The sequence below is a fragment of the Halichoerus grypus genome, chromosome 5 (genome assembly GCF_964656455.1).
Source record: "Halichoerus grypus chromosome 5, mHalGry1.hap1.1, whole genome shotgun sequence".
In the NCBI taxonomy this organism is placed as follows: Eukaryota; Metazoa; Chordata; class Mammalia; order Carnivora; family Phocidae; genus Halichoerus; species Halichoerus grypus.
In genome coordinates, this window is record NC_135716.1 from 948,225 (window position 1) to 967,200 (window position 18,976).

Genomic DNA, 18,976 nt, shown 5'->3' on the forward strand with positions numbered 1-18,976 from the left:
AGGGCCGGCCGCAGAGTGCGCAGGGGCTGCCCTGCCGCGGGGGGAGGGCGGGGGGCAACCCACCCCACCCCACCCCTCCCCGGTATCACCTGTTCCCGCCGAGTGCTGGGAGAAGCCTGTAGATGGAGCGGGTTGTGGGGACGGCTGGCCGGCCGCGGTGGGGGTCGCGGGGCCGACCCTAGGGAGGGGGCCGGGGCGGAGGGGCCCCAGGAAGCCTCTGGACAGCCCGCGGGAGCCCGGTTCTTACGCAGACTTCATGTCCCATCGTACTTTGCGCCCGCGGACGGAGCGGAGCTTCCCGGCAGGCTGTGCGCGGGGCCGCTACGGGTTCTCGGAGGCGCCGGCGCCGCGGGGCCTTGTGGGGGTTGCAGTTCCCGGCCGCGATGGGCGGCGAGGGCGGGCCTCGGCTTCCCGGCGGGCTGCGCGGCGGCCGGCGGTTGTCGGCGGGGCAGTCCGGCGGGCAGCGGCGGCTGTTCCGGCTGCGGCACAGCGGCGGACGAGCGGGCTGGCCGGGATGCGGCGCCGCCGCCTCCCCAGAGCCTGAGCGCCGGCCGGGCCGCGCGCCCACCCCTGCCCCCGGCCCCCACCTCTCCCCCCCCAACACACACCCTCACCCCGCCTCCGGCCGCCGCGGGCCGAGCGTTCCGAGCGCGGCCCGGGCCCTGCGCCGCCGCCGCCGCCCCGCCCCTCCCCCGCCCGGCCGGCCCCGGCGCTCATGCGGACCGAGCCCCGCCCCCCGGCCGAGCCCGCCGCCCGAGCCCGCGCCTGAGCCCGCGCCGCGCGCCCGCCCGCCCGCACCATGCTCAAGTGCATCCCGCTGTGGCGCTGCAACCGGCACGTGGAGTCGGTGGACAAGCGGCACTGCTCGCTGCAGGCCGTGCCCGAGGAGATCTACCGCTACAGCCGCAGCCTGGAGGAGCTGCTCCTCGACGCCAACCAGCTGCGCGAGCTGCCCAAGGTGAGCGGCCGTCCGCACCTGGGCACCGGGCGGCGGGGTCGGGCCGGCTCCGGGCGCCGGCTGGCCGGCCCCACCCTCCTCACCGATCTCGGGTGCTGGCACCAGGTGGCAGTGGTCATCAGGTGCGCGCCTGGGAGTGGCGAGGCCGGGCACAGCCTAGGAGAGCTGCGGTGGGGCGAGCGCCGCGGCCGTGGTAGGTGGGACGGGGTGGACGCAGGGGACGGTGAGCCTGGTCTGGCAGGTGGACACCAACCTGCTGGGCTGCTCCGGAGGCGGGGAGCCCAGCCCTCGCCTCGGCCTGCTCTCCTTCGGGGGCTGAGGTGGGGTGGGCGGGCGCTCGGAGAGATCCTTGGCCCTGGTAGGTCTGAGGTCTGCAGGCTCTCCGGCTCTCCTTGCTGTCGCGCCTCCTGCCCAGCTTGCTTTCCTTCTAAGGCCGCTCTGGAGAAGACGCTGAAGGAAGCAGCTCATAAAAGGACTTCCTTTCTGGAGACAGGGTGCTAAGTGGCCCAGGGCCTGGGGGCTGAGTGCCGCCCCCCGTCCTGGGCTTGGATGGGAGGGCTCTGTCCCCCGCTGTTTCCAGGAGCCTTCAGAGCTACCTGTGCTTGTGGCGCTTCACTGCTTTTGTCGAGTTTGGTTTTTTTTTTTTGTAGCTAGCTGTCAAGTTCTTGCCACAGACTCGGGCCGGGGTGGTTGGGCGCCGTGGCAGAAGGCACTGTGGGCCCTGGCAGGCTCCCCTCCTGGGTGGGTAGAAGAGGCTGCAGGTGGCGAGTGGAGGCTTGCGGGAGCACCCAGGGAAAGGACCGGAGAACCACCCAGCCCGGAGCAGATGACTTTTGGGCACGTGAGGTCCGTCCTATGGGAAGATGGCGGCAGGGAAGGTGTCTGAGGTGATGTCAGGGCACCAGATGGCAGAAGCTAGGAAGTTAGAAGTGCAGGCAGGTGTGGGTACACGATTGTCTCTCCTTTTTTTTTTTTTTTTTTTTGCTGCCGACGGGGGTGATGAGGCAGGACCCTGGGTTCCTGTGTGGCCTGGAGCAGGCAGAGGCCCACGGGGTCTGTGACTTGTGAATTCGTGTCTGCTCTGGAGCGGCCCTCTCCTACAGGGTCTGTCCTCCCCTGAGCCCACTTCCTGCCCACAGCCCTTCTTTCGGCTGCTGAACCTGCGCAAGCTGGGCCTGAGTGACAACGAGATCCAGCGGTTGCCCCCCGAGGTGGCCAATTTTATGCAGCTGGTGGAGCTGGACGTGTCCCGGAACGGTGCGGAGCCCAGCGCAGGGCTGGGGTGGAGCTTACGGGTGGCAGGAAGGGCTTTGGGCTCTTGGGGACTCTGGGTGTGTCTCCACGGTGAGCCCTCTCCTGTCACAGATATCCCTGAGATCCCGGAGAGCATCAAGTTCTGCAAGGCTCTGGAGATCGCAGACTTCAGCGGGAACCCCTTGTCTAGGTGGGTGGTGGCCGCGGTGGGGGGCGGTGGCGGGCGCGGGGCTCCCACAGCCTGTTCTGGACACCTGAGTCCCTCTTCCTCCGGCGCAGGCTCCCCGACGGCTTCACGCAGCTGCGCAGCCTGGCCCACCTGGCGCTGAATGACGTGTCCCTGCAGGCGCTGCCCGGGGATGTGGGCAAGTGCGTGCCCTTCAGGGCAGGGGTGCTCGGCTCAGCCCCACTCCTCCCTTTCTCCCCACTGTCCTTGCTTCCCTCACTCCCCACCCTGATCTCTTTTTCAGCCTCGCCAACCTGGTGACCCTAGAGCTCCGGGAGAACCTGCTCAAGTCCTTGCCTGCGTGAGTGGGCGCGGGTCTTTCTCCAGCACTTGCTTGAGCCGCGGGCCTGGGGGGCTTGGGCCACGCGACCACAGCAGAACCTGCTGTTTGTTCTGTAGGTCTCTGTCCTTCCTGGTCAAGCTGGAACAGCTGGATCTGGGAGGCAACGAGCTCGAAGTACTGGTATGGAGAAGGCGGGGCCGTCGTGGGCCGGGGGGCAGGTGAATCTCAGGCTGTCCCCTGACCCTGCTCCTCTGTCCCCATCTGTTGCTGCAGCCTGACACCCTCGGGGCGCTGCCCAACCTCCGTGAGCTGTGGTTGGACCGGAACCAGTTGTCAGCACTGCCCCCGGTGAGTGAGGGTGTGGCAGCCCTTGGCTGGCACCTGGCCGTCCCCTGACCCTCTGTGCCCACCCTCAGGAGCTGGGGAACCTGCGACGTCTGGTATGCCTGGACGTGTCGGAAAACCGGCTGGAGGAGCTGCCCGCAGAGCTCGGCGGGCTCCTGCTGCTCACCGACCTGCTGCTGTCCCAGAACTCGCTGCAGCGGCTTCCTGATGGCATCGGTCAGCCCCAGCCTGGGCGCTGGAGGGGCGTGGCTGGTGGTGAACCCTGGCCTAGAGGGGGCCCTGGGGGGAGGGCCCTGAGAGATGCCCCCGAGAAGGGGAAAGGACGCTGGGGTGAGGGGTGACTGGGTGCTGCACCTGAGGGGCCGAGGCGTCTCGTGGGGGCAGGGTGTGGACGGCGAACGGGGCAGGGCACGCGGGTGTGCAGAGCTGTCCCCTCTGGGGCTGGGGAGGACGGGGCAGGCGGCGGGGAGGAGTGCTGCCCTGGGCTTGGGTGGGGCTTTTCCGAGCTGGGTGCTGCATGGGCAGCCGGGCCCTCCACCCCACTCGGCCCTGTCGTCACGTCTCCCCGACCCCAGGTCAGCTGAAGCAGCTGTCCATCCTGAAGGTGGACCAGAACCGGCTCTGTGAGGTGACCGAGGCCATCGGCGACTGTGAGAACCTCTCTGAGCTAATCCTCACGGAGAACCTGCTGACGGTACGGCCCGGCCTGGCGGGACCGGGGGAGCGAGGTTGGGGGGCCGCCGTGTGGTGGGTCCTGGTTGTCTGCTTGGATGGGGGGACATTGGCAGGAAGCAGTTGGCGGGGGGTGATGCCGCATGGGCGCTGGAGACTGCCCTGAGGGGTGCCCCTCTCCTTCCAAACCCTAGCGGATTTCTGCCAACCGCTGGCCCTCCCTCTTCCTGGCCAGGCTCTGCCCCGCTCTCTGGGGAAGCTGACCAAGCTGACCAACCTCAACGCGGACCGGAACCGTCTGGAGGTGCTGCCAGCAGAGATTGGAGGCTGCGTGGCGCTCAGCGTTCTCTCCTTGCGGGACAACCGCCTGGCCGCCCTGCCGCCGGAGCTCGCCCACACGGCTGAGTTACACGTGCTGGACGTGGCCGGGAACCGGTGAGTGCCCAGCCGCCCGGCCCGGCCCCCGCTGAGCGGACCGTGCCCACCGGCCGCCGCTGAGCTGACCGTGCCCACCGGCCGCCAGGCTGCAGAGTCTGCCGTTTGCGCTCACCCACCTCAACCTCAAGGCCCTATGGCTGGCTGAGAACCAGGCACAGCCGATGCTCCGGTTCCAGACCGAGGACGACGCTCAGACCGGCGAGAAGGTGCTCACCTGCTACCTGTTGCCGCAGCAACCTCCGCCCAGCCTTGGTAGGTCCGGCGACCGTGGCTGCGGCCGGGGTGGGTGCGGCCTCAGACAGGCCCGCCGACGTTCGGTTTCCTTAGAGGCCCCGGGGCAGCAGGGCAGCCCTTCGGAGAGCTGGAGCGAGGCCCTGCCCAGCCGCGTGAGCGTCATCCAGTTTCTGGAGGTCCCCGCGTGCGGCGACGATGCTGACGGAGCTGCTGCTGAGAAGCGGGTATGGCGGGGGGCTGCCTGGGTGGGCTGCGTCCTCCCTGCCCTCCCCTGACCCCTGCCCTGCCCTGCCCCACCCCGCACCCTCGTGCACGTTGCAGGGCCTGCAGCGTCGGGCCACGCCTCACCCCAGCGAGCTGAAGGTGATGAAGAGGGGTGTCGAGGAGCGCCGAGGCGAAGCCCACGCCCGCCGGCCGGAGTCCAGGCCGCCCTCACCCCTGGAGGAGGTGCCTGTGGGAACCCGCACGGCAGGCTTGCACCTCTCGGGAGCCCTGGGCGTCTTGTCATCCTGGCTGTGGGGCTCTGGGGGCCCGGGCTGGCCGGGGGGGGGGGGGAGGGGTCCGGGGCCAAGCGTGCTGTGCTCTCCACGGGGCAGGGCCATGTCACGAAGGGCTGTGGGGTGGCCGCGGGAGAGCGTGTGGCGTGGGCGTGCGGGGCAGGGGCGCGGGGGAGCCGGCTGCGGCCGCGTTCCCGGTGGCATAGGCGATGGAGATCGAGACCCGTGGGTCCGCATGCGGGTGGCGGGGGCAGGATCGGCTTCGGCGTAGGGAGCTGGGACCAGAGCGTGCAAACCCAATCTTGCTCCTTTAGAGGCCTGCAGCCACAAGGGCTAGGGGAAGCTTTGGGATCCTGAGGGTGACACAGGGGGACGTAGGGCAGGCCCCCCCACCCTGTGAAGCTGCATTTGCAGAGCCGTGCTCCCGTCGGGGCCGTGGGGCTTTCTCAGGCTGCCGTTCTCCTGGGAGCTCGTCTGGTTCTTGCTCTTCAGTTGTGTGGGGAAGATCTTTGAGGGGCCGCGCCATGGAGCTGTGGTTGTGCACGGCCTGTGTCGAGGCTGGGACACACCGCCCCCACCTGTGCAGGGGTGAGCCCGCCCGGGGCGCTGCACACTGACCCCCTGCCCACCCGGCCGCAGGACAAGAGGCTGAGCACCGGGTCTGGTCTGAGTGAGGGCTCGCAGACGTCCGTGGGTACAGCCTCCCAGGGTGAACCCGAGGGGCCGCTGGCCGAAACCCAGGGGCTGAGCCAGCAGGAAGCCGCCGCCAACACCCAGGAGGAGGCTGCGGAGGAGACCTACGAGGAGGTGAGGCTCGCGCCAGAGGCTGAGCAGACGTGTGGGCAGGACCGGTCAGCGTGCGGCTGGGCCTCCCGGGCGGGCTCTCCCCTCCGGAGCTCAGCTGGGCCTCTGCCAGCCGTGTGCGTCCCCACACGTTCCCTTGCGGGCTCTTCCCCGGCCCCGAGCACGGTGTCTGGCGCCTCTGGGACGCCGGGGCCCTCGGGGCGGGGGCAGGCCCTGCCGCGGTGCTCATGCCCGGCTTCCCGCAGCCCACGGTGCGCTTCGCGGAGGACACGCTGCTGCTGCCCCCCGGGGAGGACGGCGAGAGCGAGGAGGGGCAGCTCGCGGCACCCTGGCCCCTGCCCGGCGGGCGACAGCGTCTCATCCGCAAGGACACCCCTCACTATAAGAAGCACTTCAAGATCTCCAAGCTGCCGCAGCCCGAGGCGGTCGTGGCTCTGCTGCAGGGGACGCCGCCGGACGGGGAGGGCCCCGTGGGGCCCGCGGCCTGGCACAACGGCCCCCACGCGCCCTGGGCTCCTCGGGCCGAGGAGGAGGCCGAGGAGGACGAGGAGGAGGAGGAGGAGGACGAGGAGGAGGCGGCAGTGGCCGAGGAGGAGAAGGAGGAAGCGCTGGTGTCGGCGCCGTCCATCAAGGTGGGTTCCCGTTCACACACCCGCTCGAGCCGGGCTGCCCTGGCCCCTCCTCGTCAGGCCGCGGTCCGTGCCGGGTCTCCGGCGGCTCGCCCAGCGGCTCTGGGCCCACGTCCCGGGTCTGGCTGCCAGGGGCCGGGGGATTGGGGGGTGGAGGGCACCCCCAAGGGCTGCTGACTCCAGGGTGCTCCTGGGTTGGGTTCAGACGGGCCCCGGGGTCTGGCGGCTGCATCACCGCCTGGACTCTTCCTTCCTCGGGTCCTCCTCAGAGCTGGCCTTCGGGCCCACTGTGGACCCTCACGCGACTCCTGTCCCTGGCCGTCAGGTGGCCGTCAGGGGCGCACGAGAGGTCCCGCCTGCTCCCTGGGGACATCTCGCTCCACGTGTATCTGATGTCGAGGTTTTGTCCTGAGCACGGGCGTGATGCTGTGGCAGCTGAGGGGCCCAGGACAGCCAGGCTCGGCCTCAGCCCGCTGTGGGGTGCCCCCCGACCAGCTGAGGCTGCCCCACGTGGCCACACTTCCAGACTGGACGGGAGGGGCTGGTGCTCAGGCTGCGGGAGCTTGGTGTGGTGGTTCCTGTCCTTTCTGCTCTTGGCGGGGCCGGGTGAGGCGGTGGCGGGCGGCAGCTCACCTGCATGCCCTCGCTGGTCCCGTCCTAACAGGGGGTGTCGTTTGACCAGGCCAATAACCTGCTGATAGAGCCCGCACGCATTGAGGAGGAAGAGGTCTGTACTCGCTCTCTGCTTCGTGCTCTGGGTCCCGGGCTGCTGGCCTTGCTTCCTGGGCTGCGGGCTCTCGCGCCTCCTGCCCCCGCCCTGCTCGCCTGTGCGGACCCCGCCCCATAAGAGCTTCTGTCCACCTTCTCAGGGTTGGGGCCTCCCGGGCCTCTGACACAGACGGACAGACGTGGAGTTGGGGCCTGGGGGAGGCAGCCAGTCTGGACGGGGGTGCCGAGGCGGCATGTGCAGGTGGGGCAGGGCCTCGGGCCCCCATGCAGCTGTGCCCTGCCCTGTGCAGCCCCTCTGTGCTGCGTGGGGCCGCCCAGGCTGCCGGACGGGACCAGGCCCTCCCCGTGCCCTGCCAGGCCCACAGGCGGCCCCCAGACAGCGAGGGTCTGTTCTGTTTCCAGCTGACGCTCACCATCGTGCGGCAGACGGGGGGCCTGGGTATCAGCATCGCTGGCGGCAAGGGCTCTACGCCCTATAAGGGGGACGACGAGGTGAGGAGCTGTGGCCGCCTCGGGGACCCTCTCCCCGCATCCCCGCCTTTTCTCCAAGAGGCTTTTGTGGTTTTGAGGGTGTTGTGCCACCCTGTGGACCTCACAGCCCACTTTGTTCTGGGCACTTGCTCAAGCTCAGGGCTCCCTGCCCCCCCCGGTGCCTGGCCGTGACTGCTGGCCCAGGACCGACCCAGGCGGCTTAGTTAGAGCCGGTGGGGGTGCCAGAGTTCTCCGTGGCAGTCTGTCTTCTCTCCCGTATTTGCCTCTATTGGGTTTGGGGTTGCAGATCGTCCCAGGAGGTTGACCTGTGGCCTTGGGCTCCGCGGCACGTGGGACTTGCAGCGGTGAGCCAGCCCAGGTGGCCGCAGGCCCGGTTCTCTTCTTCCCATGCCCTGGGGTCTCTGCAGGCTTTGTAGGGGGTGTCCAGGCCTTGCTACCCCAGCAGGACAGGGGTCCCCTCCACGGCCTCTGTCCCTTCTCTCTGTTCAGCTCCCACTCGTTCTCCAGGGCATATTCATCTCTCGGGTGTCCGAGGAGGGCCCTGCAGCCCGGGCGGGCGTCCGAGTGGGTGACAAGCTCCTCGAGGTGAGTCAGTGACGCGTCTGGGGCTCCACACGGCCCCGGCTGTGTCGGGGGCAGAGGGTCACCTGGGGAGGTGGTCAGCCCTCCAGCGAGCTGGGCGGGGGGGCATTAGTCGTGCCCTGGAGCCTCGGCAGCTGTGTCGGGGGGCTCCTGGGAGACTGTGTGCTGTGCTAATCACTGACGCCCCAGGATGGAGTCTGAGGGCCACCGGCCCTTTCTGCGGGGCCTGGAGGGGGCCGTGGACAGAGGCTGTCGGGCCAGGCGGGTGCTGGCCCAGGCAGGGCTGAGGTTGCCCCGCAGCTTCTGGGGGGGGCCGCCGCGGCCCAGACGGCAGGGAGAGCTGAGGGGAGGGAGCGTCACGGAGCCGCGTCGGTGGAGTCACAGGGTCAGATGCCCAGTGACCCTGGGCGGCGTCAGTCGTGGACTACTTGGATGAGGGACAGGTGGCGGGGGATTGCAGGGCTGGGGACCCAGGTGAGGACCAGCAGGAAGGGCATCCCCGTGTTCCCGTCAGCCTGGCTCGCGTCCTGCCCCGCCCCCACCCCCGGGGTCGCGCAGTCTGGGGGCTGGTTAGCCTGCCCGGAGTCCTGCGGCTCGTTCTCCTCCTGTCTCCCGTCGGGGCAGGGCGGGCGGCATGCGCAGAGCCCTCGCGTGGCCGTGGCCCCGTTCGGACAGGTGTCCCGCTCCGCAGGTGAACGGCGTGGCCCTGCACAGCGCCGAGCACCACCAGGCTGTGGAAGCGCTGCGGGGGGCCGGCACCACCGTGCAGATGCGCCTGTGGCGGGAGCGCATGGTGGAGCCCGAGAACGCGGTCACCGTCACGCCTCTGCGGCCCGAGGACGACTACAGCCCTCGGGAGCGGCGGGGAGCTGGCCTGCGCCTGCCCCTGCCCCCGCCGGAGCCCACCGGGCCCCCCCGCCAGCGCCACGTGGCCTGCCTTGTGCGCAGCGAGAAGGGGCTGGGCTTCAGCATCGCCGGCGGGAAAGGCTCCACGCCTTACCGGGCTGGCGATGGGGTGAGGCGGGTGCGGCAGGGGGCCGGGGCGTGCTTCGGGGGGGGCCTGAAGGGACTAGACTCACTGCCCCTGGCTCTCCCCCCCCCCCCCCGCAGGGCATCTTCATCTCCCGCATCGCGGAGGGGGGCGCCGCCCAGCGGGCGGGCACTCTACAGGTTGGCGACCGTGTCCTCTCGGTGAGTGGGGGTAGCGGGGCCTGCTCACTGCCCCATCCACTCCGCTCACCCCACAGGGCACCCTGACTGGCCACACTCTTGCAGATCAACGGGGTGGACATGACTGAGGCCAGGCACGACCACGCCGTCTCCCTGCTGACCGCCGCTTCCCCCACCATCGCCCTACTGCTGGAGCGGGAGGCCGGGGGGCCCCTTCCCCCCAGCCCTCTGCCACACTCCCCCCCACCCCCCATTGCAGCCACCACCGCCGTGGTCACTGCCACCCCTGGGGACTCTGGGCCGCTGAGGCTGGCCTCTAGCCTGCTGGCTGCTGCCTTGGAGGGGCCGTACCCAGTGGAGGTAAGACCCCAGGCCTCTCCGTGCCTGTGCCCTGCTGCCCCCCCGCCCCCCGTCAAGTTTCAGGTCTGGGGCGTCAGTTCCTCCAGGTAGGAAAGCAGGTGCTCACGCGCTCTCCGTTCTGGCGCCAGGCCCCTATGGGTCTGTTCCATAGGTCGCCCCGTCTGCGTGTGGCCTTTCATGTGCTTGTGTGTTCTGATGTGTCAGGGACCCCCCCCCCCCGCCATCCCTAATAACCTGACTGCCCCCACCTGGGGCTCGTACACCCTCTGGGCTGGAGAGGCGCCCCTTTGCTGCTCCAAGAGGTTCATTCCAGCCAGCCCCTCGGTATCCCCAGGAGATCTGCCTGCCGAGAGCCGGGGGCCCTCTGGGGCTCAGCATCGTTGGGGGCTCCGATCACTCCAGCCACCCGTTTGGTATCCAGGAGCCTGGCGTGTTCATCTCCAAGGTAGAGCAGGCCCCGCGGGCGTCCCCGTGCTAGGAGGGTCCAGCCTGGGCACGGGGCAGCAAGGCTTCCGGCCCGCGGAACATCGTCCTCTCCTGACAGGTGCTCCCACGGGGCCTGGCTGCACGCAGCGGCCTTCGGGTTGGGGACCGCATCCTGGCAGTGAACGGGCAGGACATTCGGGAGGCTACGCACCAGGAGGCGGTCAGTGCCCTGCTTCGGCCCTGCCTGGAGCTGGTCTTGCTCGTGCGGAGGGACCCCCCGCCCCCGGGCATGCGGGAGCTCTGTATCCAGAAGGCCCCCGGGGAGAGGCTGGGCATCAGCATTCGAGGCGGCGCCAAGGGCCACGCAGGGAACCCCTGTGATCCCACAGATGAGGGCATCTTCATTTCCAAGGTGCGGCCCCCCCTCGGCCAGACCCGCCCCACTGGGTTCTTCGGGGGGCGGGGGGCCGAGGGCCCAGGTGCCGGGCCGGTCCGGAAGCTCCAGGCCCCGGTCTCCGCAGGTGAGCCCCACGGGCGCGGCCGGGCGCGATGGCCGCCTGCGGGTGGGGCTGCGGCTGCTGGAGGTGAACCAGCAGAGCCTGCTCGGCCTGACTCACGGCGAGGCCGTGCGGATGCTCCGCGGCGTCGGCGACACGCTCACCGTGCTCGTGTGCGACGGCTTTGACACCGCCACCGCTGTCCCCGCCGAGGTCAGTGCCTGTCCCGCCAGCGGCCCGAGGCGGCGCGTGAGGGCGGGGGCGCGATGGAGCCGTGCAGGTGGGCGGCGTCTGCAGGGTGGGGCGGGGCAGCCTCCGGGCCAGGCTCACGGCGACGCTGCGGCCCCTGGGGACCGCTCCTGCAGACACGCGCGGGGACCCCCGGCCCGTGCAGGCGCTCCTCTCCGCTGGCAGCCCCTCAGCAGACAGCTTGCTCCCGGGACCTTCCACCTCAGAGCAGAAGCCCCGGTGGGGCATGTGGGGGGCCCAGCTGTCCTGCCCGGCCCCCCAAAGCAAGGGCCGGCGGCCAGGACCAGGACTGGGCTCCAGAGGCCCGGCCCTCAGCCCGGCCCGCGTAGTGAGCGACTCTGGCTTCTGAGCCTCGGCGTCCCCTCTGCTCAGGAGGGTCCCACTGTCCCCACGCTGTCCCGCCTTCTCCACTGCTGTCCCTGGGGCCCCTGGGCGTAACTGACACTCCTCACCTGCAGAGGGACAGGCCGGTCAGCGCAGGTCGGCCCGTGCGAGGTGGGTCTCTGGGTTGGTGACTTACTACCAGTGAGGGCTCGTCCTTCGTTGGGTGTCGTCTGCCGACGGGAACGGAGCCTGCGCTCGCGCCCCTCACTCCGGCCCGGACGCCCACGACCACATCTCCCTCCATCTTCAAGGGAACCCTGGTGGTTTCCGGGGAGGAATTTCTCGTAGGACTTACGGCTAGACCGGGTGGTCCAGAGAAGCCTTTACCTTTTGGCTATTTCATCCGTGCGTTTAGAGGTGTTTCAATCAGTACGTTTACTGATTTTAAAGCTTTTTATTCGAAGAGAAAGAAAAAAACAGCCGCGCAGTGAAGGGCGCGAACATCCACTGAGTTCCGGGGGGGGTGCGCACACTTGGATGTCTTGGCGGTCCCTCCCCGAGTCACGTGTGCCTTCCTCCCGCGGGTGGCTATCCGGGGGTTCCCAGCACATCAGCCAGCAAGCCTGGGAGCCCGTCTTTGGCTTTTAGGGAGTTTGTGCAGGAAGGCGCCCTGGGGTGACCTGACCCTGCGTGCCCCCCACCCCGGCCGCCAGCCTGGGCGCTCGGACTCGTCTCTCTGTCCTTCCATAACTGACGTGCGCTCTTTCACCTTCTGAGTATCAGCCTCTTGTTTCATAGGATACAAATGTTTTTGTCACTTTTACTTTTTAAGAAGGGCTTCTCTGAGGCTTTAGAAATCTAAGCCTTCTGGCTTCCGGCTCACACTTGCCCAAGCACATCTTCCACTGGCTTCCCCAGGGAGCCGGTGCTTGGGCCGTGTCCTCACTCACCTTCCCCTTCAGCCCTCCCTCACCGCCCGCACTGGGGGGGTGTTCCGGTCTGTCCTCTGTGCATCGCTCTCCCACCTTCTGCAGAGCTGCCTGCAGGGAGGAGCCCCTCCCCCCAGCCACGCCGTCCAGGCTCCCTTCCCTTCATCTTGTCCGCATTTTCAGGAACAAGCTGGGGTCTTGGAGATCTCCGGAGATGGCAGCTGGAGTGTTTTTCTCTTGCTGAATTCACGGGTCCGTATGTTGTTGATGTTTGTGGCCACACTGTGCCCTTGTCGGGTGTGCGGCTGTCTGCCCAGTGGGACACCTGTCACTCGACAGCTTCCTTGCTCTCTGGAGTGAGCGGGTATCCAGCTGTTTCCTGCCCTGGCCCTGGAGCCGGCCGTTTCCAGGGAACCCTGGCCCTGAGAGCCCAGTCGGGCCGGGCAGCACTTGGAGCCTGGGCTGTGGATGTTTCTAGAGAGAAGCTGTGAGCTTGTACTGTTACTTTGTAAGTAGCCTCCACGGCCAACGTGGGGCTTGAACTCATGACCCCGAGATCAAGAATCGCAGGTTCTTCCAACTGAGCCACCCACGTGTCCCTATTATTTCTTTGTGCAAAATACAAGCAAATACGTAAAATAATTTTAAACTTGGAAAAAAGTGGCAAGAACAGGCCATAGAATGTCTTGCTCAGAGGCCCTGTGTACGCCTCTCTAACTCTCCAGCTGACCCACAGTGTCCTTCATAGCAGAGGGCTCGGTCCAGGGTTGCACAGGCGTCTGGTCGCCCCATCTCCCTAGTGTCCCCGACCCTGACCTCATGCAGATTGTCCCAGGGCTGCTGACCGCCACACGGATGGCGGCGCAGCCCGTCGCCGACGGCCTCCATAGGGCTGTCCCCGGGTTGCCCCACCCCAAAGTGGCTCTTTCCCCTTTGGAATTAGTATGTGTTTTGTGGGGGTACTTCGAGAGTGTTCATCCCGTTCCTGGGCACGTCCCCACCCGCCAGCGCTAGCACCGTGCTGTTTGCTGCATCAGTCTGGCGCGTGGGCCACAGCCATGTTCTATTCGTGGCTCCTTCCGCGTTCATCCGTTGGCTCTGCGCTGCTAGGGCGAGGCTTCCTTCCCCGTGGTGGGACTCCCCCGTTTGCTGTTACTGCCCCTCTCCGGCCTCTGCGTTCTTTCACGGGTGGCGGTTTGTCGCTGTGGCTGCTGGTTTTGTGCCCCGGACCCGGCTTCCGGCCGGCCCTTCTAACGTGGCTCAGCGTCCCGTGAGCAGCCTCCTTCCTGGCACCTGACACCCTGCGCTCGGCCCGTTCTCTCCCGCCCAGCCCTGCGTCCCGCTTCTCCAAGGAGCACTGGTTCCTTTTAGCGGAAGGTGGTATTTAGAAGCCAAGATCTGGGCCCTGGGTGTGCTCGCGGCCTCGGGACGTCTCACGGCCAGCGCGTGAGTGTCTCCAACTGCGCAAAAGCATGCGTTCACGTCCTGCCCCACGGGCCAGCCCTTCCCTGTGCGCGTGGCCTTCTCTGGCGAGAGGAACCAGGTGGTGGCCTTGCCTCGCATGCTGCCCGCTCGGCCCCGCCGTGGTCTGCCGTCCTCCCTGGTCTGAGGGCCCCACCTCTCTGGGGCATTCCAGAAGTCGGGAAGGTGGGCTCCTTAGTGTCTCTCGCTACATCTTCTACTTTTGTCAGAATCCCAGCGCTGGTTGGGCCTCCCGCGTGTCCCTGCCGAGCCCGCATCTCTAGGGTCTTTGTCCACAGCTCACGGTCGTCGTACCCACCTTGTGAGCAGCACCGTTTGTCGTGACAGCGTCCCCGTGTCTGCTGCGTGCTTCCGGCCTTGAGCTCCCTCTTCCCTGCAGGGGACCCCTCCTGTCCTTGCTTTCTGGGGGGCTGCTACCCCGCTCCCTCCCCTCATTCATTCTCTCACTTGGCCTTTCTGAACGGCAGCTGCACTGGGTTTGTGTTTCGGCCACACCAACAGCCGCCCCCCATCAGTGGGGGCCGTTCATGTGGGGGGGGTCTCCCGTGCCGCCCCCACTCTGGTTCCTGCTGTCGGTCAAGGCCAAGCTATCCCCCTCGTCTCTCGTGAGGTTGGAGAGAGCCATTCTGTTTCTGTCTGTGTTCACCTTCCGAGTCTGTGGTCAAGGCACAGTTCATGGCCACACGCTCTTGCCCTCCGTCCCCCGCCCTGCCTGCCGGGTCCCGGCCACCAGGCAGCGGGCTCTCCCTTGCTCGGAGCCGCTGGGTCTCTCCTGCATTGTGGCCTTTGTTTCAGAGTCCTTTCTGGGTGCTCGCGCTGCAGATTCCAGAAACAGCCACCAAGCACCCCGCGGCTCAGTGTCCACGGTCGGCCTCCCCTGCCTCCCGCCATGCGTCAGAATGGCCCCGGCGCCCATGATGTGCATCCATGACCTTGGCTAGCTTGCGTGGCCAGCGGCGCCGTCACAGGCCTCCCCACCCCAGAGGCCGCCTTGGCTGTGTGGGTCGCTGGCAGGTCCTCAGCTGGGGCTCCAGCCTACCTGTGGAGGGGACGTTGGAGACCGGGGGGCCCTGCCCTCAGCCTGCTCCTGTCCTCAGGTGTCCCCGGGCGTCATTGCCAACCCCTTTGCGGCAGGCCTCGGCCGCCGGAACAGCCTGGAGAGCATCTCCTCCATCGACCGGGAGCTGAGCCCCGAGGGCCCCAGCAAGGTGAGAACCACGTGCAGCCGGCGGCCGCGGGGCTGGGGAGCCCAAGGCTGCTGGTCCCTGACTGTGTGCTCTCTGCCCGCAGAAGGAGCTGCCGGGACAGACCCCGCAGTGGGGACTAGAGGCCGTGGTGAGTGACTGGGCGCCCCTGCCCTGCACACGGGGCTTCTCTTCACGCTCGGGCCCCGGGGTGCTGGGCTCCGGCTGCCCCCTCCCCGCTGGGGCGCTGCAGGGCGCAGGGTGGACCCAGTGCAGGGGGCAGGGGGCTGCAGCCCGCTCTCGGCAGCCTCTGCCGGCCCCCCGCTTGGGTGCAGCCACAGCCTCCCCCGTGTGGACTCTGCTCCCCAGGGCCGGAGCTTGGAGAGCCTCAAGCTGGACTACCGCACTCTGGCCGCCGTGCCCAGCGCTGGGGGCACGCAGAGGGTCAGTGTCCGAGTCACTGGCCTGCTCTCCGTCTGCGCATCTTAGCTCCGTCCTGCCCCTGTCTGAGCCCCCGCTCATCACTGAGACCCCAGGGCACGGAGGTTGCAGGCAGGGTCTGCGGGGGCCATGGGCCCCCACGCTGGAGCTCTGCGTCCTGACCTGACACGGGTCCCTCTTCGTCCTCGGGGCTCCTGGGAAGCCCCCCTCCCCTTCAGAGTCACCAAGCAGGCTGGGGAGTGGGGAGCACAGGCAGCTCGAGGCCACCGGAACCTTTGGGGGTCCTGATGGGATCGGGCAGGAACAGCCTGGAGCAGCTTCGAGAAGCCATGGAGACTGGGGGGGGTGGGGGGGGTGGGCAGTGGCCCAGTGCTGACAGCTGGGGGGGCACTGGGCAGGACGGAGAGGTGGGCCTCATCCCTCCCCCGAGAGCCATAAACAGCCCTGCCCGAGGCTGTGCCCAGCCGGCCGCGGCTCAGAAGTCCTGCAGGAGGGCGAGTGGTCACTGCCCGGGCTCCGCGGGGTGGGGGGTTGTGCCGGGGCTTTAGTGTAGACCTTGGCCCCTTAGCCACAAGCAGCTGAGTGGGAAGCCCCCAGGAGGGGGGGGCCTAGCTGTGGGGTGGCAGGTGAGAGTTGGGGCCTCCCTGGCTCACACCCCTCCAGAGTACATGGGGAGGGTAGCCGGGGTGGGGGTGCTGCTCACGGACAGGGGAACGGAGAAGCAGAACTCCTCCTCCTGGGGCCGCAGCCCTGCCTGACCCTCCCCCGGCACTGCCTGACCCCTGCAGGTACTGTCTGGGGCGACAGGAGGGAAGATGGCTGAGGGCCCCTGCTCCCCCAGCTGCCAGCAGGTGAGTGCCCAGCAGGGGAGGGTGGAGGGCAGCGCCCCCTCCTCCAAGGGAGGTGGGGCCACGGGACAGCCGCTCCCCTCCAGCTGCCACTCCTGACTGAGGGCACGGCCCGGGAGCGCCTCCCTGGTGGGGGGTGGTCGGCGATGGGGCTGGGGGCTCCCTGTGGCCCCTGGGCAGACAGAGCTGGGTGGTCAGGGATGCGTCACCGCCACCTGCCTGCTTGTGTATGAGTCCCTGGGGGCCAGCTTGGTCCTGCTGAGGCTCCCTGGGTCTGCTGCACGGGAGGGCCAGGCCATGGGCACCCCCCTCGCTGCGCTGCAGCAGGGGGTAAGCACGGGCCAGCTCCCAGCCTTTGCCCCTTCCCAGCAGACGACAGACAGGTGAGTGTTGGCCCCGTGCCCCTGGATACCCACCCCGTCCACCCCCCCCCCCCCCCCCCCCCCCGGCTCCAGGTCTCTTTCCGCCACCATCCCCCCATCCCCTTACTTGAACCCCAATCCCTCTTTCTGGTCTCTGCCCCTGCCTTTTGCTGAGAAAACTGGTTTGGGCCTGGCCGGGGGGCTCCGTGGCCCCCAGGGATAGAGGGGATCCCCGCCTTGTGAGTGCTCAGACCCACAGGACACGGGAGTCAGAGCAGCTGGTGGGGACAGCTGGGGGGGTGGCGGCTGCAGCCAGGATGGCTGTCCTCCCCCGGCTCACACGCGCCCCCCTCCCTAGCCCCCATCCCCACCCTCCCCCGATGCACTGCCCGCCAACGTGAAGCAGGCCTACAGGACCTTCGCTGCCGTACCTGGCCCGCACCCACCGCAGGACACCCCTGCCCAGGTACGCGGTGGGCAGCCCGCCCTTCTCCCGCGCGTGCGCCTGGGGCATGTGCCCAGAGGGGCCGGGTCTCAGGACCCGCTTCCCACAGCCCCCCGCACCCGGGCCCACGGCCTCCCCGGAGCAGCTGTCTTTCCGTGAGCGGCAGAAGTACTTTGAACTGGAGGTGCGGGTGCCCCAGGCCGAGGGTCCCCCCAAGCGCGTGTCACTGGTGGGTGCCGACGACCTGCGGAAGATGCAGGAGGAGGAAGGTAGGTGGCCAGAGGAGCAGGTGGGGAGGGCCTGGGCCGGGGTCTCACCTGACCCCCCACCCCCACCCCAGCCCGAAAGCTGCAGCAGAAGAGGACGCAGCTGATGCGGGAGGCGGAGGACAGCGGGCTCACCCTGGACCTGGACGGGGAGGCCCCCGAGGAGGAGGAGGAGGAGCAACCCGAGCCCCCAGCCTGGGCCGGCCCTGCCCCAGGGTGAGCGGCAGTCCCGAACGTCTCCCGGGCGTCCCCGTGCCCGCGGCACCCCACCCACCTGGTCCTCCTGCCCTGTCTCCCGCCCCAGGCTCAGCCCCTCATCCCCGCAGCCCCTTGGGGGCGGCGCCCCGGTGCGCACAGCCAAAGCCGAACGGCGCCATCAGGAGCGACTCCGCGTTCAGAGCCCGGAGTTGTCCGTTCCTGATCGGGCTCTGTCCCCTGCCGAGCGGCGCGCCCTGGAGGCCGAGAAGCGCGCACTGTGGAGGGCAGCCAGGTGAGGCCCTGGTGGCCCCGGGGGGCCTATCCCACCCCCGCTGCCGCGCCCGCCCGCCCAGCGCCACCTCCCGGTCGCCCGCAGGATGAAGTCCCTGGAGCAGGACGCCCTCCGTGCGCAGATGGTCCTCAGCAAGTCCCAGGAGGGCCGGAGCAGGCGCGGGCCCCTGGAGCGGCTGGCCGAGGCCCCCTCGCCCGCGCCCACCCCGTCGCCCACTCCCGTGGAAGGTCTGTAGCCGGGCAGAGGTGGGGGGCCCGCCCCGCGGCCCAGACCTCTCCCAACGCCCCCTTCTTGTCCCCCCAGACCTCGGGCCCCAGACCAGCACCTCCCCCGGACGCCTGGTGAGGAGGCAGCAGCTGTCGCCTGCCCTGAACCCCCTCCCCAGACTCCCCCTCCCTCCCCCTCTTCACGCTCTCTTTCTCCCTCACGCTGTCCTTGCAAGGCCTTGTCTGGGAGCAAGTTTGACTACAGGGTCTTTGCAGCCCTCCCTTCTTCCAGACCTGTCTATGACATGCAGGTACCGGGCCGCCCACACGCCAGCCGCGCTCAGCTTTGCACCTGTGCCCGCCCCCCGGGCCTGTCCCTCTCTCTCTCTGCCTGTCTCGAGTCCTGTTCGTGGGCGCGGGGCCTCCCCAGCCAGCTCCCGTCCTCGGCCAGGGCGCCACGGGGACCCCCACCCGGGCTCTTGGGGGCGGCTCCAGGCAGGCCTGGGGTGCAGTCCTGACCTAACCCTTCTCCCCCTCACAGTCCCCAGATTTTGCTGAGGAGCTGAGGTCCCTGGAACCATCTCCCAGCCCTGGTGAGTTGGCAGGCTCGGCCCTCAGGGTGCACCCAGGGTGCCCGCCCCGCCCCCCGAATCGCTCACTGCGCGCCCTGCCTCGCCCACCAGGCCCGCAGGAGGAGGACGGAGAGGTGGCCATGGTGCTCCTGGGCCGGCCCTCGCCCGGCGCCGTGGGCGCTGAGGACATGGCTCTGTGCAGCAGTCGCCGCCCCGTGCGGCCCGGGCGCCGCGGCCTGGGCCCTGTGCCCTCCTAGGGGCTCCGGTGCCGCCCCCCGACCTGGGCGGGGCCCTGCCGGCTGCACCAGCACCCTTGCCCCGAGTCTTTTAACCTGGGTGATAGCATTTTAAAGAGACCCCTCAGGAGTTCCGGCCGCTGACTAACTGCCCCCTCCCCAGCTGGGACCCGCTGGCAAGACTGTAACTAGTGACGTTTGTACAACCAAAGACTCTATTTTGTGGTTTAAGAAGAATAAAATTGACTACGTTTTACCCCCTGTCTGTCCGTTTGTCTTACCCACCGCCCCCTGCAAGGCTGGGCCCCCGCGCCCCGCTCCCCCCTTGGTGCGTGCACACAGGACG

General features: G+C 68.7%; 1 protein-coding gene across 6 annotated transcripts; it reads left to right on the forward strand.

Moving 5' to 3' along the window:
• Positions 1-429: 429 nt before the first annotated feature.
• On the forward strand, positions 430-18,886 carry SCRIB (scribble planar cell polarity protein). 6 transcript variants are annotated; one of them, XM_036105682.2, is made up of 37 exons: positions 430-958; positions 2,098-2,215; positions 2,324-2,402; positions 2,492-2,581; positions 2,683-2,739; positions 2,838-2,901; positions 2,995-3,069; positions 3,138-3,282; positions 3,642-3,760; positions 3,974-4,173; positions 4,262-4,428; positions 4,504-4,634; positions 4,732-4,857; positions 5,547-5,714; positions 5,957-6,343; positions 7,005-7,067; positions 7,472-7,561; positions 8,069-8,146; positions 8,835-9,158; positions 9,254-9,334; positions 9,419-9,673; positions 10,008-10,118; positions 10,218-10,511; positions 10,621-10,809; positions 14,678-14,788; positions 14,871-14,915; positions 15,134-15,208; positions 15,994-16,056; positions 16,774-16,881; positions 16,970-17,129; positions 17,201-17,342; positions 17,431-17,616; positions 17,701-17,843; positions 17,920-17,957; positions 18,059-18,133; positions 18,364-18,415; positions 18,506-18,886. In XM_036105682.2, the coding sequence occupies exons 1-37, from the start codon at positions 800-802 to the stop codon at positions 18,649-18,651; spliced, it is 4,914 nt and encodes a 1,637-aa protein (XP_035961575.2). In that variant the 5' UTR covers positions 430-799; the 3' UTR covers positions 18,652-18,886. The 6 variants fall into 6 exon arrangements, with proteins under 6 accessions (XP_035961575.2, XP_035961577.2, XP_077928014.1 ...); XM_036105684.2 differs by having other exon boundaries at positions 7,023-7,067; XM_078071888.1 differs by having other exon boundaries at positions 5,957-6,322.
• Positions 18,887-18,976: the final 90 nt, after the last annotated feature.

What these genes read in the sequence shown, in the direction of transcription:
- SCRIB (XM_036105682.2), top strand. Translation starts at nt 800, where the DNA reads ATGCTCAAGTGCATCCCGCTGTGGCGCTGCAACCGGCACGTGGAGTCG. An exon ending in CACGCATTGAGGAGGAAGAG is followed by an intron (nt 7,068 to 7,471) that starts GTCTGTACTCGC and finishes TTCTGTTTCCAG; the next exon opens with CTGACGCTCACCATCGTGCG. An exon ending in AGTGGGGACTAGAGGCCGTG is followed by an intron (nt 14,916 to 15,133) that starts GTGAGTGACTGG and finishes TCTGCTCCCCAG; the next exon opens with GGCCGGAGCTTGGAGAGCCT.